Source organism: Salvelinus alpinus, chromosome 14 (assembly GCF_045679555.1).
Source record: "Salvelinus alpinus chromosome 14, SLU_Salpinus.1, whole genome shotgun sequence".
Taxonomy (NCBI): domain Eukaryota; kingdom Metazoa; phylum Chordata; class Actinopteri; order Salmoniformes; family Salmonidae; genus Salvelinus; species Salvelinus alpinus.
The window spans coordinates 11,710,905-11,738,673 of NC_092099.1; the positions used below are offsets into that span (position 1 = coordinate 11,710,905).

General features: G+C 43.7%; 2 protein-coding genes and 1 long non-coding RNA gene across 6 annotated transcripts in view; 2 read left to right on the forward strand and 1 right to left on the reverse strand.

The window, feature by feature from the left end:
* Positions 1–2,325, reverse strand: part of LOC139538416 (kalirin-like) — a 301,849-nt gene extending 299,524 nt beyond the window's left edge. For 3 of the 4 annotated variants that reach the window (XM_071340413.1, XM_071340412.1, XM_071340410.1), the window contains exon 1: positions 1,672–2,318. In XM_071340413.1, coding sequence (XP_071196514.1) covers positions 1,672–1,738 — 67 coding nt within the window. In that variant the 5' untranslated portion in view covers positions 1,739–2,318. Of the gene's footprint in view, positions 1–1,671 lie in introns of all 4 variants that reach the window. The other variant, XM_071340411.1, reaches the window with a different exon arrangement.
* A 696-nt stretch (positions 2,326–3,021) lies between these two features.
* LOC139538417 (uncharacterized) lies at positions 3,022–5,070 on the forward strand. The gene is made up of 6 exons (XR_011667736.1): positions 3,022–3,218; positions 3,732–3,914; positions 4,042–4,144; positions 4,277–4,438; positions 4,655–4,836; positions 4,933–5,070. It is a non-coding gene; the product is annotated as an uncharacterized lncRNA (long non-coding RNA).
* Positions 5,071–14,825: 9,755 nt separating this feature from the next.
* The window catches only part of LOC139538418 (myosin light chain kinase, smooth muscle-like), a 90,599-nt gene continuing 77,655 nt past the window's right edge, over positions 14,826–27,769 (forward strand). Inside the window, exons 1-2 of the mRNA XM_071340414.1 lie at positions 14,826–15,068; positions 27,579–27,688. The gene's annotated coding sequence lies outside the window, so the exon portion shown is untranslated. The remainder of the gene's footprint in view (positions 15,069–27,578; positions 27,689–27,769) is intronic.

Genomic DNA, 27,769 nt, shown 5'->3' on the forward strand with positions numbered 1-27,769 from the left:
ACTGTACCACCACAGCAAAGTCATATTCCTCGCCAGTGGCTTTTACAGATCTCGCCATCTGGGAGTCATTTCAATTCCATCTTGGTGTAGAAGAAGAAAAAGCCAGTGCTGCTGTAGTGTGGTTCTGCAGACCTTGACACCAAAGGCAGAATGTATCTGAGCCCGGGGCGCCACTTTTCCCCCAGCTTGTGTTTTGTCCCACTTCCTGGTTCTTATCTGCTCTCCACCTACAGTGGAGGATGCCTGATAGATTATGCCCCAGTTACAATGAGGATGCTTTGCATAAAAACAGTAAGAGCCTTTCCAGTATGACCTCCCTCTGAGGAAAGAGGAAGGGAGCTCCTACTCTCATTCTAACTGACTTACAAAAAAGGAGGGAACACAGTCAGACAGCCACAACTGAAAGAATAGGGCACCCTATTCCCTTTATAGTGCACTACTTCACCCTATTCCACTACCTTTGACCAGTGTATTCCCTATAGTGCACTACATTTGACCAGAGCCAAGGCCCTGGACAAACTTAGTGCATTATTTAGGGAATAGGGTGCCATTTGGGATGCAGACCTAGTCTTTTGCCCGGCCCTAATAACCACTTATCCCACTGATTAAGCTGTAAATGGAGATACATATTTTTGTGTGAGATGGGAACTACTTCGTATTGGGTGTGTGGCGGCAGAGATGGGTGTGATTCCCATGCACTAGACTAGAGTGAGATGGAGAGGCAGGGTGTGTCCTCCCTTCTCCAGTAGAGCAGGCAGAATGTGTGCGACACACACACATACACACACACACACACACACACACACACACACACACACACACACACACACACACACACACACACACACACACACACACACACACACACACACACACACACACACACACACAGCAGACTGCTCAGGGATACACATTGTGTAGAGGCACTAAACATGAGCAGTGTCAGACTGCTGGGGTTGTCCCTGAGAAACTGCCTTTCCACTGTGATGGGAGTCCCCCACTAACGGTTACAGGCACCCATTTAACATTAAGCAGTCCAGGGTGTGTATACTCTACTTTATGAATGGCATAAGATCATCTTAACTTCCCCTGATGACAAGTGTTTACTAACACAAACTGTATCTGTCTGTCTGTCTGTCTGTCTGTCTGTCTGTCTGTCTGTCTGTCTGTCTGTCTGTCTGTCTGTCTGTCTGTCTGTCTGTCTGTCTGTCTGTCTGTCTGTCTGTGTGTGTGTGTGTGTGTGTGTGTGTGTGTGTGTGTGTGTGTGTGTGTGTGTGTGTGTGTGTGTGTGTGTGTGTGTGTATAAGTCATTAGTTCACGGTCCTGCAATAAGAGTGTATGAGGGTAAATATCCAACAAAAGAAAGTGTCCTTTATACACTTTCCACCCCCAATACAGCCTAATTGAACATTAATATACAAAATATGACATCATTTTACAGATTTCCTCAATTCAATGCTTACAGAGTGTAAATGAATACCAAAGACTGTGAAAACCACACTCTTTGGACTGGTAACTAAGCCGAGGAACTCACAGAAACCAAGTGTGGCTATGAATGAGATGGATTTGCCATAGGTTCAACACAATAGCCTACCCCAAACAACACTGGATGTATCAAAACGTTTCACTTCACAGAGGGAAATGGTTTCAAATACTGTACTTTCATCCTACCTGTTTTGAAAAACGCATCCGTATCGGAATCATTTGGACCCTCCTCGGCTCCTTCAGCTGAATTCATGTTTTCTCCTTGAGGATGTCAGAGACAATGTAGCGCGAAATATATCCAGTGATTACTATAACCAAATCAGTGCACGAGCTTCTTCATGTTCTTGAGTTCTTTGTCACAGCTGTTCGCTTTCCAGTCGTGGGTTCCCGTCCTTGTTACGAGCTCCAAGGAGCAGGGCTGTATTTTGCGCTCTATTGTTTAAAACTCTACCTCCTCCTCTCGCAGCCCCAGCGCCACAAAAGGAACCCAAGGCGCGTGTGACACAATGAAGATCCCGTAATATTGCAAATGGGTTGTTCTACTGGCAAATCAACGGATTTATTCTAAACGCCATACGTCTTGAGTATAATATAGCCGGAGCAGCTGTAGCCTACAAAGACAAGGCATCAGCATGTGGTTGCATTAGAACGGTTTCTTGGCAGTTCATTCTAGTGATGTCACGAAATCTGCATAATGGAACTGGTCTGGCTATATAAAAAAAAAGCATCAACATGATTTTACATCTGTACGTTTTCTGGGGGGAAAAAAACGTATAATAGCAGGCTAATATCCGTATATTCCAACAAATTAATTGTATTCTTATTGATTGTAAAATCCACTAATCGCGCAGATACAAGCAGTATCATCAGGGGTGTATTCCTAACAATAGCTCAGAATCGGACCCCTCCGCACACTCCTCCGCCCCTAAACACACGCCCCCTAAACAAACTCCTTTCCCTTTTCACGTAATTGCTGGTGAGTAAAGTGCTCGCTGTAGAGAAAGTTTACACAAGAAGCCATGTAATTAAATATAACTACTTTCTACAAACCTATGTTTTTTTGAGGGGGGCAATCACAAAATGTAAAGTCACGCTGCTAAGGATCATGACTAGAAAAAAACGATTTGTTAATCTATTGGCCAACTACACATTTCGCTCCCTTCATCCCATGAGTTAACAAGACCACGTCCTGTTATTCAAATGCCCATTCTTGGTCCCGCTGATGCCCTCTATCGAGAGATATGCCATAATATGCCTAATTGGGAGGAAATTCGATATGGAAGCACATGGGAACTATCCCAAAAGTCATTCTATGACATTTAGTAGCCTGATTCTTGTCAGCAGTTTCCGGTGGATTTGAATTAAGTATTTGTGTAGCTTTCCCCAAACATGAAAGTAAATTAAAGTTAAGGTTCGCTGTTGATATTTCATTAGGCTTTTAAAATAAAAAATGAATCGCATTCAATGTGGCACTGTGATCACGCTGTTGTCTGTCTGCTAGATAAAAAGCTAAACATTACCATCTAGTGGTAGCCTAGTGTTTTCTGTAGACCACCAACAACGTGAGACAGCGCAATTAAGCCTGCACGTCACAAGAACGTCAAGCTAGCGGCGTTACTTGGCTACCTACCTGGCAGGTATTCGTTTAAAAATAAACATATTAAACAGAAACGGAGAGGAGTAGGCTATACTAGATGTGTTTTCTTTCTTGGGATAGAGCTAAAAGAGTTTAAGTAAGTTTTAAAACATTTATTATTTCTTATTTATGTTGGAATTCATACCTATGTTAAAAAAACATACCTGTGCTCATTTGCAGAGAAACACATTGGATTGTTACCACTAAAGCTAATTGTTAGTCCTAAAGAAAACATTTTGGGGAAAAAAGATGGGGCTTAACGTTACATTTTCTATCAAGGCAAACTTCAAAAACAGAGAGATGAACTTCTTGATAAAAAAAACACTTGATTTACTTGTAAAAACAGCATGACAAACCAATTCATCCGGGCATCAGGATTTGAATGGTGACATTGGGGCTCTATAAATCACTTTTAGGTTGCCACAAATAACAATCAAAAACATGTAACATAATTAAATTAAATAACAGCATAATGAAATGATATAGGGTTGTGGACATAAAGTTAATTAATGAAAAGAAAAACTGAAAAAGTTAGCTATATAGCTAGTAGATGAAAAAACTTTGATAAAATGCCTCTCTCGCTCTCTCTCTCTCGCTCTCTCTCTCTCAGAACACTTTTAGGACCCTCTGTGTTCCCAGACATGTCTAGGCCTAATTCAAGTGGAAGTGGAAGTGGATGCAGTCACACTGGAATGAGTGTTCATATTCCACAAGAGTTGCCAGACTTTTTGCTGCAGTTCACCAAAGATGCCATCAGAGCTCAGCCAGAGGATATTATTGAGTATTCCACTGCGTGAGTTCAAAAAACACTTGAAGGAGCAGATGCTTCTTTGCATTCCAGCATTTCACTGTATGCACCATATTTTATTGTAAACACACAGTGAGGAGGTTTCAAACCCCATACTATTTTGTTTGGGTAGGTACTTCACAGCTATGGTGAAAGGACAGCCTTTTTCAGTGAAACCAAATCCTGAAACCAAGCTGGAACTGACAAATGAGATATTGGGAATTCTACATTCCCAGGTATAATATCTCAGGTCTTTTTCTTGATGTATGATTTGAGTACACTTGCCGTTAACAAATTGTCATGATGCCGAATCAAGCAACACAGGTTAGGCCAACTAACCTGGAATCCTTTTAAAATCTATCTCCCAGTTATCTGAAAGGGGGACCGTTAGAAATTTGGAGATTGGGCTCATATGGAAAAGTTTGAATATGCCAGAGAATACCTTGAACCACATCCTTTCAATGGGAAAGTTTGGTGAAGAAATTGAATGGAATAAATTCCTTGCTACATGCTGCAGTTATCTTGGAAAGGTAAATAATATTTACTAAATATAAATGCATTCAACATGTAATTGTTTTTATGTCATTTCATTGTAGATTGTACATCTCTCACATTACCAATGAAGTATGTCTCCCTTGAGAAAGAGGACTTCTGAGCTCAATGGGACTTCCTAGTTAAATAAAGGTTAAATAAAAAAGTACACTATATTCAAAAGAAAGTCAACCTCTTAGTCCATCTCTTGACAGAATGTCAAAGATGCCTTGACTCAGGCCTGCTACATAATGAACTGCGATTCCAACTGTAAGCCTCCAGATGCATGTGTGTCCTTTGAAACCTTCCGGTTTCTCTACACCTACCTGGCAGTTGGGAATGAGAACATCTCACAGTCGCAGATTGACAGAGTTCTCAGATATCTGCAAAAGAGAGCGTGAGTACAAAGCATTTTATGACACCTCGATAGATAGGGTTTGAAGATTATAAATTATAATTTAATTTTCCCTGTATCCTGTTTTTTTTCTCACAGGATCTCGAACAATGGTGTGGTAAAAGTATCAGACTTCATCAACAATCGCAAATTGCGTCTGGATCCAACTAACTGATTCATCTTTACAGGCTGTCAATCAGGTCCCATTGTAGTGGAAATAAATGTGATTATATTTAACTTAGACTCAAAGTAGTATTTTTTCTGCTTTACATTGACTGCTAAAACATTTGATCTTACAGGTTTTTTTTTATCGCTTTGGTACTATTTTCACAAGTATGTGGTACATTTTCACAACTCTTAGTACAAAACTCCAAACTGGTCTCACTTGTAACGCAGCCAGTCTTTCAGTCAAAACCTGTCATTGTGCATTCACTTAGATTGTAAACATCTCTCACCACACAACCATTGATTCAAAATATAAATGTATTTTGAAATCTAATGATAACATTGGTTCAATGATTAAACCACAACATACTGATATATTGTCAATTTAGTCGTTTTAACTGTCAGTTAATCCAATAGCAAAGAATGCAAGATACGTGTTTCAGAACCCTTAGACATGCTGAAAGGAATATTCTACATAATATCTATCCAATGTGTAATCAAAGGTGTGATCAATGAAGACTTCCTCTAAAATAATTCATGCAAAAAAAATGTTTCTCATATAACTGCAACATAGGTGTACTGTGTGTAATCAAATATAACAAAAATAACACAATGTTTTGCACGCATTCATTTGCATCAAGCCTGTCTTGAGCATTTGGCCATAAATTCTCATCCATATCACAGTGAATGTCCTCATTGTTCATGCACCGCAGAAAAACCCTTTTGGCATGGCGAATCCAAGCTTGACATTGGTCTGCATTGATGTCGTCGCATGCCTCATCTATGGCCAGAAAGAGGGTGGCATGCTCATGGGATGGTGATCGTACACGTTCCACCTTCATGCTGAAAACAATTCCTCAATAGGGTTGAGAAAAGGAGAGTATGGGGCAGGTATAGGGCCACGAATCGGGGATAGGCCCGAAACCATGCCTTTATGGTGGATCCTGACATTGACAATGACATAGGTGACCCCTTGACCTTGACAGGCCTGCTCAATTTCATTTAGAAACACAATGAGGTGTGCAGCTTTGTAATGGCCCAGGTCCTAGGTCCTTTGTAATGGCCCAGAGATGTTTCCCCCACGTTGTCCAGGCACTTGGATGGTCGCCGTTGGCCGATGAGGTTCCGCCCACGGCGCTGAGTTTTGGCCAGGTTGAAGCCCGCTTCATCAACAAAGATATACTTGTGATGGTTCACAGCAGCATCAAGCACCATCTCCTTCTAAAAATATATTTTGGTTAGTTATTTTTACAGTATAGTTCCAATATGATATTGTGAAGTAGCATGTGCATCTAATAGTAACAGTAATACCGTATATAGTGCTGTACCTGAACATACTCTGCCCTCTGTTGTTTCACCCGGTCGTTGTTTCTTTCAAAAGGCATCAGGTAAATGTGTTTCATAGATACCTGGTGCCTCTTCAAAAGGCGGGCGATTGAGCAGGCCTGTCAAGGTCACTTGGTCTGAAGCAAAGTGATGAAATATGTTGGTATTAAAAGAAAGATTAGTGCTTTGGTTCATCAGGCTTGCTTCCTAACTTTAGACTATAGCTTAATTTACCCATATCTCATTTACTGTAATATTGTCTGGGCCTGTCACGCCCTGGCCATAGAGAGGCTTTTATTCTCTATTTTGGTTAGGCCAGGGTGTGACTAGGGTGGGCATTCTAGTTTCTTTATTTCTATGTTTTCTGTTTCTATGTTTTGGCCGGGTATGCTTCTCAATCAGGGACAGCTGTCTATCGTTGTCTCTGATTGGGAATCATACTTAGGCAGCCTGTTTTGCCACCTTAGTTGTGGGTAGTTGTCTGTGTTAGTGGCCTGTATAGCCCTAGTCAGCTTCACGGTCGTGTTTATTGTTTTGTTGGCGACATTTATAACATTAAAAGAAATGTACGCTTACTACGCTGCACCTTGGTCCTGTCATTTCCGTGACAGGGCCAGTACATATGCTTCCTACCTACACAAATTAATCATCATACAAAATAACCTCCTCTAATTACCTGGCTCCATCTGCAGCTTTGTTTAAGAAACTCAATATCTTGTTTATGTATGACATTAATGTACTCAAATTCTGCACTTTCATCTACAAATACTCATACCTCCCAGAAAGTTCACCTAAACCCTTCAATGGATTCTTCCAGGTTCATTCTGACATCCATCAATGTAACATAAGACACTGTGATAACCTTCACCCTCCCCACTGCCGTACCTCACATAGTCAATTCTCTATCAGATACAGAGGTACCATACTCAGGAATTCTTATCTTCACATTGCAAAAATATCATCATCCCTCAATACCTTCAAGCGAAGACTTGTGGTCAGCCGGATGAACCAAACTACGCAGTAATTTCCTCCATATAGCCTAACTCTCACATGCACACACACATTTAAACAAATATGTATATATATATTATTTTTTCGTTTTTATGTGATTACTGATCAATTCATTTATTAATTTATAATTAGCAGGTTTTGTTATCTGTTTTAACAAACCTTTTAGATTTTTGTACTTATGTATTGTATCTCGTTTTTTTGTGGTGTGGTTTTACTTTTTATATAAACCCTTGGGCTTCCAAGCACAACTGCACACCGTTTTTAAAATGTGTTTTTATCTGTATTGTTGTCTATCACTTGTTTTCTTTGGTGCAAATAAAGAAATAAAGCAAAATAAAAGTCAATGGATGCCACATTGGCAAAGGTGTCATCGTTCACCTCAATGGCCTGCTTTATTTCGGACAGCCGTATGTCATTCCTGGCCCTCCCCATTTCCCCCACTGCCCACTCCTGCTGGTCGATCAGCACACGACCACCACCATGGGGTCTTCTGTCAATTCTGAGGTTAGAACAGAGTATACTGTCAATAGATCATACTGTAAGAATACTGTAACATGTTTTGTGAATGTACATGCATTACAATATGTAATTTACTCTAAATGTAATGGTAAAGCATAGTGCATATCCTGCAGACTTACCAGTTTTCTTGGCGAAATGTTCTCATGATCAAATTGAGAGTTTAACTAATCTGTCTGCCTCTGCCATGGTAAGGCCTTTGTTTACCACATGGTCAACGATGATGGCCAAGACTTCATTAGACATAACAGTTCCCTGCCGTTTGCCTCCTTCTCTCTGATGTTCACCTCTTTGACGGGCCCATGCCCATCTCTTTGACAGGGCCCATGCCCATCTCTTTGACAAGGCCCATGCCCATCTCTTTGACAGGGCCCATGCCCACCTCTTTGACAAGGCCCATGCCCATCTCTTTGACAGGGCCCATGCCCACCTCTTTGACAGGGCCCATGCCCACCTCTTTGACAGGGCCCATGCCCACCTCTTTGACAGGGCCCATGCCCATCTCTTTGACAAGGCCCATGCCCATCTCTTTGACAAGGCCCATGCCCATCTCTTTGACAAGGCCCATGCCCACCTCTTTGACAGGGCCCATGCCCACCTCTTTGACAGGGCCCATGCCCACCTCTTTGACAGGGCCCATGCCCACCTCTTTGACAAGGCCCATGCCCATCTCTTTGACAGGGCCCATGCCCATCTCTTTGACAGGGCCCATGCCCATCTCTTTGACAGGGCCCATGCCCACCTCTTTGACAGGGCCCATGCCCACCTCTTTGACAGGGCCCATGCCCACCTCTTTGACAGGGCCCATGCCCACCTCTTTGACAAGGCCCATGCCCATCTCTTTGACAGGGCCCATGCCCATCTCTTTGACAGGGCCCATGCCCATCTCTTTGACAGGGCCCATGCCCACCTCTTTGACAGGGCCCATGCCCACCTCTTTGACACGGCCCATGCCCATCTCTTTGACAAGGCCCATGCCCATCTCTTTGACAGGGCCCATGCCCACCTCTTTGACAGGGCCCATGCCCACCTCTTTGACAGGGCCCATGCCCACCTCTTTGACAAGGCCCATGCCCACCTCTTTGACCTCTTTGACAGGGCCCATGCCCACCTCTCTGAGCCGTTTGATTTCTCCCTCTCCTTTGCTGTCTATCCTGCTCCTTGTTGGAAAAAATTGCAATTCTTCACACATCCCCTTTTACAGTATATGGTGACCAAATGTGGTTACCACAATGTGAAATCAATGAACATCATTATGTATGGTTACCATGTATCATACATGTCATTTAGATGTTTATACTTTACAAACACACATTATTTTACTAAAAATCCATATTTAGTAGACAAACCAGTTTAAAATCTATAGGTTTACCAAACGGTGATTAACCATTAAGCACAGTTGGATTAAGTGATGGCCAAATGTATTTAAACAAATGAGAAGAGAATCATATGAAAAGTATTGTGAGCATTGCGTTTTGAAAGGCAATTACTTTAAATGAAAGGTATTTCTAGATGAAACTGATTAGGTTTGGTGAAAAAGTTACTGTGTGATTGTGTGTTGAAAATGTGCTTAAAGTTGAGAAAGAATATCTTTTTGATGATCTGTTTTGAGTTTTTAAATAAGAGTTGTGAAATTTTACCACATACTTGTGAAAATAGTACCAAAGTGCAAAAATATATAAAATGTAAATACTACAAAAGCGGCTTATTTTCCAAAGTAACCTTCAATATGATAAGATAGCATCAATGTTTTCACATGGTGCAGAGTTTTGTAGTACAGTCAGTGTGTGCGCGCATGTGTGTGTACACGCTTGCGTGTTTCTGTGTGCCTGCCTGTGTGTGTACAGTATGCATGCATATTTCTGTGTGTGCTTGCTTGCATGCGTTCATGTGTGTGTATGTGAAAGTGCACTGCGAGTGTGTCGTCCCACAGATGGACCCGCTGGGCCACCAGGTGCCAGGAAGTGACAGCCTTCCTCAACCAACTAGGTCAGCCCTGCCACGGCCACCAATACACAAAGTTCTCTCGGGCTATTAAGCTTGCTCAACTCTGAATGTGTGTGCTGTGTAAGGCTGCAAAGTTTGCATTTCACTAGGGCAGTCCAATTCTGATATTCTTTTTCACTTTTAACCAATCACATGAGATCTTTTCACATCAGCTCTTTTTCATTAGTGAAAAAAAAAGACCCGAATTGGGCTGCCTGTGTAAATGCAGCCTAAGCTACATATAATTTTTATGATTATCTGATTTCTGGCAAACCATGTTGGATTTGGTTTGATATTTTCTTTACCCCATAGCTATATCTCCAATTAACTTGTGGTAATTGAAACTCTCCTTTGTGTATCTTGTCATCAACAAATGCTAAGTGAAATTTGAATCGCTAAATTGTAATTTCAGAGATAGATTCCTTTGTTGGTTGTGTTCGTGATTGGAATAGGCTGTCTACTAGGCCTAGGCTATACATACGGGTAGATGAGATAATATTGTAAATGGTCCTCTGATTGCACGGTGCGTTCCAGCTCCTACCGTTTCCATGGTCACCTGAGCATGGAATGTTCTGCAGTCTAAGTGAGCTGTGGGCCAGGCGGCCTGGAGCCATCAGACTAAGGCCTGTTAACAGGGCATTGAGCACCGGTTCTGCCAGGATGATTCATGCTTTACCCACAGAGACAGGCCCACAGGATGAGACAAATGCACAGCAAATGGTTAAAGCATCCAAAGTCCTAATATGGACACTGTAAACCTAAGTCAGGTTTAAGTTGAGTGTATTATGGGGGGGAGCCTATACCTTGTCTTGGAAGAATGATCATGACTATTATGATTTCAATTGTTTGGCCAGATTCTACCAAGTGAAGAAAGCAGCTGTACTGTACATAAAATACATCACAGAGCCATGAAAATCTAGAGACAGTGAAATACCTCCTTTGAGTGTGTAGTATGCTCTGATCCTCTTCATTACAAGCTCTATAGAGTATATTACTGAACCCTGGTTACGGGAAACGAAGCCAAGGCACGTGCTGCATGCACCCTAAAAGGTATCATCCTTTATAGAGTAGATTTAGCATATCTGCAAATCACAGGTAAAATAGTCTGTAGGAAAAATGAATATTTCGAAAGAGATTGGGCAGATGACCACAGGTCCTTATGGGAGAGTGGGAGAGCTGTTGCATGTATTGGGCAGAGAACTACTCACGGGACAGCTGGGACACATCATTTAGTAGGACACTTTCTAACTTCCGTCAGGAGATGGCGCTATAGGCACCAGAAGGCTTGGGTTACATTGTAATGCTGTATGGATAAACAATTGTTATGGATTTTGCAACATATTTGAAACATAATCACTGTACACAAAAATTACACAAATTGTGCAACTGCAATATTCTCCCCAAAAGTCCTTACAACAAATAAGTCTCAGTACCTTACACATTTCATTTTACGAACCAACATTTTGTGGCCAAAACCAGGCCATAAAACATTCCTAAAAACCACACAGTGGGTTGAATGCTTTAATCAGTGGAGTGTGTTGGCCAATTACAGAGATACAGCCACAAACTGACAGGAAGAAAATAATTACACCATCAACTAAATGAGATAAGCAGATCAGTGGCGCCTGAGATCACCACCCTTTCAAACAGACTCCTCTAAAGGTTAAGGTCAACAAGGTTATACAATAGCTAGCTCTGGTCCAGGGTGTTAGCGCAGCTTTTAACACTGAGCCCCTTAATAACAGCGTTAGCAGCCATACTAACGCCCTGGACAAGAGCAATACAGTAGCCTACATGTTATGGTAAGGTCAGGACCATTTTGAAAATGAGCATTTATGTTATATTATCATAATAAAATGTTCCATCCTGGTTCAAATGTTATGGTCGTTTTTAATAGGCCAGTGGAATATATTTGGAAATTGGTGAATTAATAAAAGTGTGGAGTGTGAAAAACACTAGAACACTCCAATAAAGCATACCAAATGTTTTTCACTGCATGATTTAAGATACACAACTAATGTGTAGGAGGAGATGATTTTGCCAACTCTCCATATTGAAACGCAAATGTCAAACTGCCTTCCCTAGAGCAGGGTTAACACTGCATGTGGAGGAAATCACAGAGGGGGGTTTCCTATACATCTGTGTTTCAGACAGTTTAGGATTGTTTTGTCTGGAGTTTTCGTTTGAGGCAGCACTCCCAGAGAATGTTTACTTTTACCTTTCCGGTGGGCTAGCTACTCTTGATCTGATTCCCATGCTGAAGTAGCCTACTGCAAGACCTGCCTCTTTCTGGAATGGGTAGGGGGGAGTCACCATATTTACATGTAATATGACATTACTTTACAGAAGCTGAACACATAACAGTGTATATCATTGTTTTATGACGTTTGTTGTAGCTAACCTGGGTAAAGCAGGAGAACTGCTTAAAACCCATCCAGAGGTATAAACCCTGTTGCTCGTTTGCTTGACCAACACAGTTCACTAGAGGGTAGGAAAAGACTAAGTTACAGATAATACACTGATATGCTGATGTACTGATAGACTGAAGTGTAATAGTATAATGTAGTACAATATCCACTAGAGAGCACTGATGTAACACTGATGCTGACCTCTCAATGCACATTTGGAAAATGAGTTATCTGTTAAAAAAAGTTAGATGAGGTTATGGTGAGTTTGCAGTTTGACTTACAGAGCTTCCAATGTGTGTTATTTGATCAAATTGGTGACCATACTAAATGAATGCCATATTTCCTTTGCATAAACTTAAGAAACATATCCCATCATATTATCATCAAATCACAAGTTATATTGACACTTTCTCTCAACCTCTTTTGTTTCTTGCGTATGGACTGTTTCTTACATCCAGCCCACTGACATCTTTTTGCTTTCTGTGTTTCCTACATAGCACTGCCATCACTGAGTGTTGCAAGTCAGCTGCAAGTCAAGAAATGCATTTCACTGGGTGCTGTAACAGCCAGAAGATGTGGCAGGTGTTTTCACTATTCAGCCTCTTACTTGAATCCCACACTGACTAAATGACCATTCCACATGTTACAACTGTCTGCCTCAACTCTTGCGACAGCTCAGCTCCAAGAACATGTATTTTTCACAGTAATATTTAATCAGCACAAAAATAACTACACTTTAAATGGGGCTTTCAAAAATGGTGTTCAAGCCAGTGGCTGTTTGTCCCTAGTTACCACAGCCACAAAGTCAAAATGAGGCTAGGCATAAGGTTAGCAGTGTGGTTAAGGTTAGGGTTGGGTTTAAAATCCGATTTTAAGAAAATAAATTGCAGAAATAGGCGGGGATTAGCCATAATTATGACTTTGTGGCTGTGATAACTAGTGACGACCCTAGTGGCTCTTGGTGATAGTTGTGAACTATGGTGTCTGAACTGATTGTGGAGTGAATACAGTGACAAATGCAGAGGAGAAACAGCTCTAGACTGTCCTTTTTGTTTTGAGTAATCACAACCTGTCCAGGTAATGATGCAAGTAAGCCTGATAGGCTATTTCAGTTTCGCAACTGGGTATTCAAGGTAATCAATACATCACTATATATACAAAAGTATGTGGACACCCCTTCAAATTAGTGGATTCAGCCATTACAGCCACACCCATTGTTGACAGTTGTATAAAATCGGGCACACCGCCATGCAATCTCCATAGACAAACATTGGCAGTAAAATGGCCTTGCTGAAGAGCTCAGTGACTTTCAACGTGGAACCGTCATAGGATGCCACCTTTTCAACAAGTTAGTTCATCACATTTCTGCCCTGCTGGAGCAACAAACTGCTCAGCCACGAAGTAGTAGGCCACACAAGCTCACAGAATGGGACCGCCGAGTGCTGAAGCGCGTAGCGCGTAAAAAGCGTCTGTCCTGGTTGCATCACTCACTACCGAGTTCCAAACTGCCTCTGGGAGCAACATCAGCACAATAACTGTTAGTCGGGAGTTTTATGAAATGGGTTTCCATGGCCGAGCAGCCACACACAACTCTAAGATCACCACGTGCAATGCCAAGCGTCGGCTGGAGTGATGTAAAGCTTGCCTCCTTTGGACTCTGGAGCAGTGGAAACGTGTTCTCTGGTGTGATGAATTACGCGTCACCATCTGGCAGTTCGACAGACTAATCTGTAAAGTTTGGTGAAGGAGAAAAAATGGTCTGGGGCCATTTTTCATGGTTTGAGCTAGGCCCCTTAGTTCCAGTGAAGGGAAATGTTAACGCTACAACATACAATGACATTCTAGACGATTCTGTGCTTCCAACTTTGTGGCAACAGTTTGGGAAAGGCCCTTTCCTGTTTCAGCATGACAAAATGCCCCCTTGCACAAAGGAGGGCATACAGAAATAGTTTGTCGAGATTGGTGCAGAAGAACTTGACTGGCCTGCACAGAGCCCTGACCTCAACCCCATCAAACACCTTTGGGATGAATTGGAATGCGAACTGCGAGCCAAGCCCAATCACCCAACATCTGTGCCCGATCTCACTAATACTCTCTCACTAATACTCTCGTGGCTGAATGGAAGCAAGTCCCTGCTGCAATGTTCCAACATCTATTGGAAAGCGTTCTCAGAACAATGGAGGCTGTTATAGCAGCAAAGGGGGCACCAACTCCATATTAATGCCCGTGATTTTGGAATGAGATGTTCGACGAGCAGGTGTCCACATACTACTCATGTAGTATATGTGTCAAGGATTGAAAGTTGGTTACATTTCAGAATATGGCTTTCTGATTGTAGGCTATGTGGAATAAGCACTGAATAGCCTACGTAAGTTATCTATTTGAATTTACCAGTTGAAATTTGTGAACGAATCCTCAAATAAATCGTGGAAGAAGCTGAGAGCAAAATACATCATGTAGTTACATCATTTCATACATCAATTTACAAATGCTGTGTGACCCAGACCAGGCAGTACATTTGGGGATAGATCTGCAGATTTTCAGACCTCCCCCTTTCCCATCTCGCACGACCAATGAAAGGTCTCACAACGTATGTTAGGATTGACGCCAAAAAGTTTGATACTGGCAACGAATCCCGCAAGATCTTACCAAAGTAGACGGCGATACATCCGACGGATGAGTGACCCATCTGTCTTTGAAAGCGCAATACATTTTCTCTGCTGAATGGTTCTAGGAGAAGTTTATCTCATCAGAGTGAAAAGTTAGAGCAGAGGAGCAGCGCTTCACGTTGGCGAGACGCTATTTTGGCAACGTGCTCTTTTGGTAAGTCCAAGTGAAATATTGAAAATGTTTGTCTCAGCCTACCTGTAACTCTGGGATATCACTGCACCTACAAAGGGTTGCTCTGATCATGGTAGGCTATTGCATAAACGTTTCGAATGAAGGAACTCTGATCTGATCATGACAATAGAGAACTTTTATTATTGCCTCCTTATTATTGATTTAGCTTACTCTATTATTGATGTGACTACAATCGTTTGTATGAATTTCCATTTTCAAATACATCGACTTCTTAAAATTATTTTTTTTACTTTAAATTAATCTGTGAAATTACTATTGATATTATTCTACTGAATTATTTGAAAAAGCCTAATACTTTACCACAATATTTTCAATCTATAGTTCTTGTTGTTGAGCTTTTCATTTTTTGCATTTTAGTTTCAAATTCCACATAAACATTGCAGTAGATGATTCGAAAATCACGTGGTGTGTTTTATCTCAAGGTGTTCTCAGGGCAATTTGTATTATTCTGTACTTCTATCTGTGTCACTCCATTTAGTATGATATGTTACGTTAGGTTACATTATGAATGGAATAGCGGTCGTACAATATCATACATATTACCCGGTCATGCAATAGAATACGAATTGGATGACGTAACTTAACATGCGTCTTGGAGGACATAATATAATTAAATACGTGTCCACAACAGAGGATCGCGTTCTCGAATTGAACGGTTTATTAACCAGAACTCACAGGCTGCTGTTTGGCCATAGCCTACTCCAAACAAATCCGTAAACAACAACAGGCATCCAACTCTCTGTCAGGATGTAAAAAGAGATCAAACAATAGCAAGCATGGTCTTTCAACCTGCAGTGCCTGACCTCCTGCCCCACTCCACCAACCACACGAACACCTGGCACCAGAATATTCCAGGCATTCCTTTGGTTGGCAGACAACAGGTTGACTGGCATGCCAGACCCGCAAAACCGGATACTGGTAAAGTGCACCACAATAAAGGAACAACATAACTTAGGCACACACAGTTGTCTATGTGGGTCGCTACAGCGCCAAACTTGCTGAACATAACTGCTGTGAGGGAGTCTACGGTGGTTTCTTCCTCTTGGTCAGGCAGAGCGTAGGCCATTTTGTAAAATAGTCCATGGCCGTGAGCACCCAGTGGTTTCCACTGTCTGGTGGGGAATGGACCGATTACATCCACTCCCACTCTCTCCATGGGGGCCCCGACTGGACACTGTTGGAGCTGTGTGTGAGAGCGGCCTAGAGGGCCCTTTCTCGCTGTGCAGCTGTCGCAGCGGCGGCAAAAGTCCTCCACATCCCTCTTGTGCTGCCACCAGTAAAAGCCTTGATGGAGGCGGCAGAGGGTTTTTGTGACCCCAAAGTGTTCAGTCCCTACTCATCCATGGATGCCCTGGAGCACAGCCTCTTGCAGTGCTTTGGGGACCACCACCTGCCACCTCTCTTCTCCTGTAGCTGGCCCTTTCCATGCATGCTGTAGCACACCCATAGCCAGCCGCAGAGCCCTGAACTTTTACCACAGCCCTTTGGTGAGAGCGTTGCCATTCAGCCGTGTTGACCACCTGCAGCTCACAGCAGACAGGCACGTGACATAATATGGCACAGGCCCCCTCCTCCGTACACAGCTCCGTACACAGCTCTCACGAGCCTCTCTCCGCTCAGTGGTGGAACCCACCTGCAGTACACGGCTGGTGGGACATGGCATTGGAGTGGCTTACGACTGAAGCTCCTTCAACCAGCATGCGACCTTCCTCTCTGGCACTTTGAAAGACTTGAGGCACTGGAGGGCAGAGTGGTCAGTCCTTACCATGAAGGGCAGGCCACCCAGGTAATACTTGAAGTGACACAGTAGCGGCACTCATGTTCGTTGAATGTCTTGCTGAAGTCCGTCACCACTCTCTCCCCCTCTGGCCCCACCTAGGCCAGCACCCCACCCATTCCCACATTGCTTGTGGGGGGTGAGCATGGAGGCCTCGATCAACACCCTTCAGCGTGCACTGAAGTCCTCCTGGCACTCCATTGTCCATGTTAAGGCCTTGTCCTTTGGCAGCAGGCGGTTTAGGGGTCCGGCGAAGCTGGAGCAGCCCTGTACAAACCTCCTGTAGTGCTGCTGGTCAGTGGGGGTAGGCCAGTCTCGGACAGCCACCACTTTGTTCTCCATGGTGCTGATACCCTCTCCCCCCCATCCCCACTTTGTGCCCCAAGAAAGAGAACCTCTCTCCTCATGAAGTGGCACTCCAGCACACGCCGTAGCACTCCCAGGGCAGACTGGAAGGAGCTGCCGTGGGCAAGGATGTCATCGAGGTAGAACACACACTCCTTTCGGGGAGATGCCGTCCAGCATCCTGTCCATTAACCACTCAAAAGTAGCTGGTGCGTTAAAAAGGCCCTTGAACTGCCAGTGACCTCTGCTTGTGGATAAAGCTCTCTTGGCTCTGGCCTCTGGGGATAAGGGCACCTGCCAGTAGCTGCTGCAGAGGTCCAGATCAAGCGACTCATTGACGCATGGTAGGGGGGTATGAATGCTTCCTGGTTACCTCATTCAGCCGCCTGTAGTCTGCACAGAACCTCAGCTTGCCCCCCTTTTTAAGGAACCCAGCCCTGGGGCTGTCTGAGGGTTCGATGAAGTCCTCCCGCTGCATCTCCAACACCACCTTGTCTCCTAGCGTGCCATGTGGGTACAGCGGGGACGCACCTTGATGGGCGGAGCGTCGCCGGTGTCGATCTCATAAGGGTCTGACCCACCTTATCCTCAGAGCAAAGCTGTCTGAACTCGAACAATGACTGCCACAGCTGTTCCTGCTGCTGTGGGTCAAGACCATCAGTTCTTTTCCCATATCTCCTTCACTGCTGACAGTGTCCTCTTCTATCTGGAGTAGCTGGGCTGGGGGGGAGGTGTCATTGAGGTAGCTGGGGGAATGTCACACTACGCTGTGTGGGCTTAGCTATGGTGTGCAGCTGACAGAGAGGCTGGGGGAAGGTCACACACAGATGTGGGGGAGGGGCAGGGTAGCCATGAGTATTTGGTGACTGCAGGCCCTCCCTGGAAGCTAGTGTGCCCCTGTCTAGGCCTAGCTGTAAGCCTGTGCTCCTAAGAAAGTCCAACCCCAGGATACATTGGTCCTGTACAGCTGCTACCCACACAGGATGACGCACTGTCCTGCCCCCTAACCTTTCATGGGTGCCAGCTCACCTGTGACCGTGCGGGCTGAAACTGAGTCCAACCTGGTACAACGTCTGACTTCACCGGGGTTACTGTGCACTCAATGCAGGGCACCCCCTTGACAGGGATGTAACAAAAGTCCCCAACACAGTTCCGGTCCACCGAAAAAACAGGCTACATCCGCTTGCAGTTGTCTGTTTTTGGGGGAGGTAGAGCCTTTCTCCCTCGTCTGGGCCGTTGGGCTCCTCCTGACGATAGTGGGGGTTGGTAAGAGAGCCAGGGGTCCTCACTGCCCCGTCTTTACGTGCCCCAAGACCTTTCCCTGGGCTCTGGGGGACATATGGCAATTCCTGTCCAAATAGCCTGGCTGACCACACCCCCAGCAGACCATGGGTCCGGGGTGTGTGTTGCATGCGATCTCTGTGCTGCGTGCTGTCTGTGGCAATACAGCACGAATGAGTTTAGTCATTTCAGTCACCCATACAGGCTTTCCAGGCTCTGCACCACAGCCCGCACAGTGGGTGTATCTCCAAACGCCCCCACTGTTTGCTTCTGTAATGACTTGGGATGAGTTACCTGGGTCTGTATGTGCAGCTCCGTAGTAGAGCGTGCCTGTATGAACTGGTCACGTGCCAGCTCGCTCTGCACGGAGGGGGCTTGTGAGCGCATGCCTGCCGAGTAATGCGTTCAGTGTCATTAGCGAGCACCCGTAGCGGCTCCCCTGGCAGCCTGCATCTACTACTCAGTTCGGAGCCCAGCAGCCAGGGTTGTAAGCAGTGTCCAAAGTGCCTCATTGTTCCAACTAACACCCCATAATCATGTCTGTCCTCCGGGCTAAGCAACAACAAACAGGACAAAGCATCGTCCGTGAGGCACAAAGCTAGTTGAAGTCCTCCATCTTCATCCGACCACCCCCCCTAAATGAGCAGTTCTAACTGGGCATGATACTTCCCAAACCACCTTACCAGAGTACAGTAATGACCTTGATTAAATAATAAATACAATTATGTATTAACAGGATTGAGTTCTCGATTCAATGGTTTATTAACCAGAACTCACAGGCTACTGTTTGGCCATAGCTTACGCCAAATAAATCCATGATTCATCCAATGGCATTGAGGAGTATACCACCTCTGTCATCGGCTTCATCCATAAGTGCATCGACGACGTCATTCCCACAGTGACCGTATGTACATATCCCAACCAGAAGCCTGTAATCCATGGCAACATCCGCATCGAGCTAAAGGCTAGAGCTGCCGCTTTCAAGGAGCGGGACACTAATCCGGGCACTTATTAGAAATCCCGCTATGCCCTCCGATGAACCATCAAACAGGCAAAGCGCCAATACAGGATTACGATTGAATCCTACTTCACCGGCTCTGATGCTCATCGGATGTGGCAGGGCTTGAAAACTATTACGGACTACAAAGGGAAACCCAGATGTGAGCTGCCCAGTGACGCGAGCCTACCAGAAGAGATAAATGCCTTTTTATGCTCGCTTCGAGGCAAGCAACACTGAAGCGTGCACGAGAGAACCAGCTGTTCTGGATGACTGTGTGATAACACTCTCGGTAGCCGACGTGAGCAAGACCTTTAAACAGGTCAACATTCACAAAGCCGCGGGACCAGACAGATTACCAGGACTTGTACTCAAAGCATGCGCGGACCAACTGGCAAGTGTCTTCACTTACATTTTCAACCTCTCCCTTAATGAGTCTGTAATACCAACATGTTTCAAGCAGACCACCATAGTCCCTGTGCCCAAGGAAGCGAAGGTAACCTGCCTAAATGATTACCGCCCCGTAGCACTCACATTCGGTAGCCATTAAGTGGTTGAAAGGCTGGTCATGGCTCACAACAGCATCCTCCCGGATACCCTAGACCCACTCCAATACGCATACCGCCCCTACAGATCCACGGATGACGCAATCTTAATCGCACTTTCTCACCAGGACAAAAACAAACCCTTTGTGAGAATACAGTTCATTAATCAAATGGCCAGCGGACTATTACATTGACCCCCCCCCCCCTCGGCATGCATAGTCACTTCACCCCTACCTACATGTACAAATTACTTAAACTAACCTGCACCCCCGCACACTGACTCAGTACCTCCTGTACAGTATATAGCGTTTAATTTTTTGTTTTGTTAAAAAAATATTTTCTTAACTTTATTTTCTTGAACTGCACTGTTGGTTAAGGGCTTGTAAGTAAGCAAGCATGGTCTTTTAAAGCTGCAATATCTACGTTTTTGGGCGACTTCACCAAATTCACATAGAAATGTGAATTATAGATATGACACTCATTGAATGCAAGTCTACGGCTGCTGTTACACGACGAAACTTGCATGCAATTGTTAGCAGTGGTGCCAACTCATTTTCAGGGTAAGTTGCTAGAGGCAGGTTGATTTGTTGCTAAACGTTGCTAAATGACGTTGTGATAACGTAAAACTGCGTCATTACGTAGAATACACAATAACGTTACTCAAATTGACTGGCCATCTCGGCAAAAACTATGATTTGACATTTGTTCAGGTACAGACTCCCACTCTTTTCTGTACAATTTTGATTGAGACATGTTGATTGATGTTGTAAGTTCTGTTAAAGATCAAACATTCGTGACCAACTGTGTTCATTGGGTTTGGCTCGTCGAACGCATACTACAGCAAGTCAGCCAACAATGATTTGCAATTTGCTGAAATTGCTGCTGACCTGCTGCTGACGTCACTCACAATGCACTTTTGCAGCCAGACACGTGTGTTGTGACTGAGTGTGTGACAGAAAATCGTTTTTGTGTCATTTAGAGGGAAAATGCGTGCATGTTAGCGTTTGAGTCACTTTTCACAAGTTGCTAAAAGTTCCAAATACATTTTTAAAAGTAGCTAAATTTGATGCTAGGTGGTATTTGAAAAAAAAGTTGCTAAATCTAGCAACAAAATTGCTAAGTTGGCATCACTGATTTTTATTTGCTTTACAACTGAGTTGCTTGATTGCTTCGGAAACACCCCCCTGCAACTCATTTTCAACTTGGTTGCATCCAGTTGAAACTTTGCAACTTTGAAACCAATTGTAAGCAACAACCTATCAAAACAAACACTTTTGTCACATGATCCATTCTAAGGTTCGGAATTCCGACCCAGTTGTCATGTCAACACAGCCGTCAGTGCTGCAGTGCTGCGCAACCCGGAATCAGGGCTGACAGAGACTAGCACAGATGTATAAACATTATTGGCATCATGGCTAGTCATAATTTATGTATATGGTTTAGCAATCAATAACTAATTTCGAGGTGATCCTAAACCTCTCACTGAACAGTTTCAACTGAAATTGTCCAACATGAACTATGCTAGCTATCTTAGTTCGCTGCTAGCTTAGTTAGCATGTTCCTAGCTAGCTATGTTGGTGTTTGCAATGTCATTTTGGCTAGCTAAATTGTACAGGCTACAGTTCTGTATCCTTGCTGTTACAATAACCAAACGTTGGAGAAACAAATCATTTGTGAAACCAAGATGTAATGCAGCAGATGATATGGGGTGTGTTCTGAATTCTCAAACAAGCAGCTTCAATTTGATTGGCTGTTGCATGCAATTGTGTTTGAGTTTCTTCATGTAACAGCAAAGTTGCTTGAGATGTCACTTCCAACTGCAAATAAAATGGCGTGAGTGTTACTTCGTGTAACCCCAGCCTAAGAAGTGGTACTTTTGTACTATGTACACTTTCTTTTGTTTTGCTGTTAGGTTTCGTGTTGGCGTCTTTTGTACACCAGCTAAAAATATATTCCAGTGGTTTAGATGGTACCATGATTCTCTACACAATGACTGCTTGTTTTGTCACATAAACAGAAATTGGGCGAACTATTGGAATTTAAGCAACAAGGAAATGACGGAGTGAATTCAGCATATTGCACCTTAAAGCCTGCAGTGCCCGGCCCTTTGTCCTAACCCCCGCCGCTCCACCAACCACAAGGTTAAGTTTAGAATAAGAGTTAGGGGAAGGTTATTTAAAATGCTGCGTTTTCCTGGCACCACTCTGCCAGGGCCCTCACCACCTTGCTGTAGGATGTTTCGTAATTGTTGGTAATCAGGCCTACTACTGTTGTGTCGTCAGCGAACTTTATGATTTGAATTGGAGGCGTGCGTGGCAAAGCAGTAATGGTAGTACAGGAGGGGGTTGAGCATGCCCCTGTGTTGAGGATCAACGTACTGGTGGTGTTTCCTTCCTTCACCACCTGGGGGTGGCCTGTCAGGAAATCCAGGATCCAATTGCACAGGGTGGGGTTCAGACCAAGGGTCCCGAGCTTAATGATGAGCTTGAAGAGTACTATGGTGTTGAATGCTGAGCCATAGTCAATGATCAGCATTCATGGGTATTCCTCTTGTCCAGTTGGGATAGGGTGGTGCAATGGTGATTGCATCGTCTGTGGATGTATCTATACAAATTGAAGTGGGTCTAGGGTGTCCGGTAAGGTGGAGGTGATTTGGATCCTTAACTAGCCTCTCAAAGCACTTCATGGTGACAGAATTGAGTGTTACGGGGTGATATTCATTAGTTAAGTTACCTTTGCTTTCTTGGGTACAGGAACAATGGTGGACATTTTGAAGCAAGTGGGGACAAGTGTCTGTAAACACTCCAGTCAGCTGGTCTGCGCATGCTCTGAGGACGCGACTAGGGATGCAGTCTGGGCGGGCAGCCTTGCGAGGGTTAACACACTTACATGTCTTACTCACGTTGGCCACGGAGAACAAGAGCCCACAGTCCACGTTGAGACTAGTGTTTTGCGGGTACTATTTAATGAAGCTGCCAGTTGAGGACTTGTGAGGCGTCTGTTTCTCAAACTAGACACTAATGTACTTGTCCTCTTGCTCAGTTGTGCACCGGGGCCTCCCCTCCCTCTCTTCTTTCTATTCTGGTTAGAGCCAGTTTGCGCTGTTCTGTGAAGGGAGTTGTACACAGCGTTGTACGAAATATTCAGTTTCTTGGAAATTTCTCATATGGAATACCCTTCCTTTCTCAGAACAAGAATAGACTGACGAGTTTCAGAAGAAAGTTATTGGTTTCTGGCCATTTTGAGCCTGTAATCGAATCCACAAATGCTGATGCTCCAGATACTAGTCTAAAGGAGAACAGTTTTATTGCTTCTTTAAATCAGGACAACCGTTTCAGCTGTGCTAACATAATTGCAAAAGGGTTTTCAAATGATCAATTAGCCTTTTAAAATGTTAAACTTGGATTAGCTAACACAACGTGCCATTGGAACACAGCAGTAATGGTTGCTGATAATGGGCCTCGGTACGCCTATGTAGATATTCCATTAAGTATCAGTCGTTTCCAGCTACAATCGTCATTTACAACATTAACAATGTCTACACTGTATTTCTAATTAATTGGATGTTTTTGAAAAAGCTAATTTTTTTGCCCATTTAAAATAACAAGGACATTTATAAGTGACCCCCAACTTTTGAATGGTATATAGCTAGATATATAACATTTTACCCCCTTTTTCTCCCTAATTTCGTAATATCCAATTGGATTGAAGTGCCTGATGTAAGTCATCCTGGTGCATTCTAAAACCATTATATAGTCTAATGGATTCGAGGCGAAGCTCGAGAGCCGTGCGTCCTCCGAAACAACCCTGCCAAGCCGCACTGCTTCTTGACACAATGCACACTTAACCCGGTAGGCAGCTGAACCAATGTGACGGAGGAAACACTGTACACCTGGCGACAGTGTCAGCGTGCGTGCGCCCGGCCCGACACAGGAGATGCTAGAGCTCGATGGGACAAGGACAACCCGGCCGGTCAAACCCTCCCCTAACCTGGACGACATTGGGCCGATTGTGCTTTGCCTCATGGGTCTCCCGTTTGCGGCCAGCTGCGACACAGCCCGGTATCGAACCAGAATTCGTAGTAACACAGCTAGCCCTGCGAAGCAGTGCCTAACACGTAACCCAAACCGGCTGCGCGCGTGCGCGCTATCGTGCATACATTTATTTTATCCCCCTACACCAAACGTGATCACGACACGCAGGTTAAAATATCAAAACAAACTCTGAACCAATGACATTAATTTGGGGACAGGTCAAAAAGCATTAAACATGCATGGCAATTTAGCTAGTTAGCTTGCACTTGCTAGCTAATTTGTCTTATTTAGCTAGCTTGCTGTTGCTAGCTAATTTGTCCTGGGATATAAACATTGAGTTGTTATTTTACCTGAAATGCACAAGGTCCTCTACTCCGACAATTATTCCACACAAAAAAACGGCCAACTGAATCATTTCTAGTCAGCTCTCCTCATTCCAGGCTTTTTCATCTTTGAACTTATATGGTGATTGGCATCTACACTTTCATAGTATTACCTCGACGACCGGCAAAACATTTAGTCTTTCAATCACCCACGTGGGTATAATCAATGAGGAGATGGCACGTGGGTACCTGCTTCTATAAACCAATGAGGAGATGGGAGAGGCAGGACTTGCAGCGTGATTTGCGTCAGAAATAGGAATGACTTCCATTTTAGCCCTTGGCATTGCAGACACTCGTTGGCATGCGCAATAGTTGAATAACATGGATTTCTAAATTTATTTTGCTACGCTCGCGCACGTGACGTGTCCGGTCTGGTCAGCATGTTAGACCGCTGCCCCACTCAGGAGGCCCCTGTTGAATTTCTTCTTAATGAGCTTAATCCATAATCAGTTGGACATGAGTAGTGCCATAAGTATTGAAACACAGGTGATTGAACAGGAAGTCCAGTTAATACTGTAACACTAATAGTAATCTTCACTTGCCAGCTGTGCTCTGGCAGTCAGCTACTTTATTGGGCATCCAGAACCTAAGGACGGTCTTGAATAGGAGCAGAAGTCTTAGGTCAGCACTTTTCCCTGTCCAGACACTGACTACAGGCAGACAATGGAGCTGGTTGGTGTTACAGTAGGTTATGTAAAATTCCCAAGTTTTCCAAAAATCCCATTTGGAAGAATCCTGAAATCAGGAGGGAATAAGCAGGAAATCTGGTATCTTGGCATGTGGATTTAAAAACAAACAAAAAAAACATTATTTCACCTTTATTTAACCAGGTAGGCCAGTTGAAAACAAGTTCTCATTTACAACTGCGACCTGGCCAAGATAAAGCAAAGCAGTGCGACAAAAAACAACAGAGTTACACATGGGATAAACAAAAGTACAGTACAGATTTATGGAAAACCGTAACTTAATTATTACAGTTTGATATGACATGACTCGGCTACAGTCACAGTTGGCAAATGGAACTGTTATGAGGCATGGGCCCTGGTCAAAGGTAGTGCGCTACATTGGGAATAGGGTGCCATTTGGGATGTACTTTGTGTGGGTTACCGGGTTGTTACTAGCCTTATCACAGTCCTGTCGGTGTCCTATGAGCTTCCTGATGCTATTGACGAGCAGTAGTATTGTCCCTGTACATCATGGACCCTATTTATTTATGGGGAGGGGGAATTCTCCTCACTCATGTTTCCCCCAGCAAAGTGTCAACAGTGTGTCACGTTTACCAAAAGCCCCAACAAGTGTGACTCTACGGTGGGTAAGATTAGACATTGTGTTCACACACACGTTATCCAGTTTGGCCCCATCATTCTCCTTTCATTATGTCCTTTGTATTTAACTGCAGTCCCCTCCGTGTTGTACACCTGTTTGTCATCCTGGTGATTCATTGTGCGTCTCAAATGGCACCCTATTCCCTATATAGTGCTCTACTTTTGGCCAGAGCCTGGTCAAAAGTAGTGCACTACATAGGGAATAGGATATAATCTGGGATGTGTATACCTTATGTGCTGTGGGATATCTCACCCTAATGGCCTCGAGTGAAGGTGAATGACCCCATGGCCATGTAAAAGTGTTTGCTTATTGCTATAGCAACGGTGCCCCAAACTGTCAGAAAGAGGAGATCTCTCCCAGCCAGGTATTCCAGGTATGCATATGTGACTTAACCCTTAGATGAAAGGAGCAATGGTATTGGAGTACTGTGGATGGAACCAATATTCCTGTGGGCCTCCGGGGCCCATGTTGTGCATCTAAGGCTCAACACAGTTCAGTATTCTAATTATGTATGGAAATAGCCATGGTTATGTGGGTTTGCAATAGCAGTGATACATTTTTAGTGGTTTGTCTTCTGTCAGCTATTGAAAGCATTTTTATTTGCCTTGCTGAACTATTATGCCATGTTTCTTTTTGTTGATATTGGTTTTTAAAGGGTATGAACCTTACTTTGACCATGTCACGAATGTGAGGTATGAAGCATGACTGACTCGGGGCCATGCAAAACATCATAGCTCAAATAAACTGAATATACATTCTGCAATGTGTCCACTGATAAAGCACCAATGTGCCTATCTTGGTGTTCCAATAAATAATTAATGAAACACAGGTCTGGCTGTGGCTTTGCTGATAGTGGCCCACTGTTATTATTTCATAGATGGGAAGCAACATGGCATCCTGATGATGGATTACAGAATATGTGTCCCAAATGGCACCATATTCCCTATATAGTACACTACTTTTGACCAGAGCCCATAGGTCATTTGGGACACAAATAGAAGAATGCATTCAGAAAAACAACAGTTCTGTAGTTAAGGCCAACCTTTTGATGTTCGTGCTTTGCTTAGAGGGAACTGTTTGTCAAATTTGTGTACAGAATAACAACAAAGTTTTTTTTCTGTCTTGATGGTTTATACAGCAAAAAGGGACTTTCACCCTTGTTGGTTATTATAGGCCTTGCACATCCTGTCAATTAAATGTTTTCTCCGACAGGAACCATTTATGTTAATTCCTGTGGCTGATGGAGAGTCAATACAAGCAGCACAACTGTTTTCATTCTCTAGTCCACACCAAGCACATGTTTAGATTCCACCTGAGGTTATACTCTCCAATTTTGTCTGCATCAGTTTCTCCTCGTTTTGATTTCCAACTGAAGAGAAGCTAATGAATAAAACAAAGTATTTAACTTTTAATCGAGACCATGTGTTCTTCCTTGATAGATGTGTTTAACATGTTGTGTTAGTTGAACAAAGACTCAGACTTCGTTGGAAGTAAGCAATCATTTGACAGGCTAAATAGAGTAACATAATATGGAATTTTGAGAATCAAATGGAAAAAGAGGACCAAATTGGAAATCAGACTCCTTTGGGCATTATTGTGTTTTATCATCGGTCATTTTTTTCAAATCCGGCTGGAGCAACTTCATACTTATCAATTCAATCAATAAACGAATGAACCAATCAGTCTCTCAATCCATGTGAAGATGTACAGCTCTGTTTGTCCTTAGACAGGCTACTGTACCTTAATGTGTTCCTACCTTCACTCATTTTATCCATGCAAACAGGAGAAAAAGGAGGGACGCTCACAAACCCAGCCCCAGGGACAGCCAGTGGTGATTCCACTACCCTCACAAACTGCCCCTCCTACAGCAACGGCAGCCCAACACGGAATACAGTGAGTTGGCTTTTCTCTGATTTATGTTTACCCTCTCTCTTTCTGTTGCACATACAATAAACATGAAGTCAACATGAATGA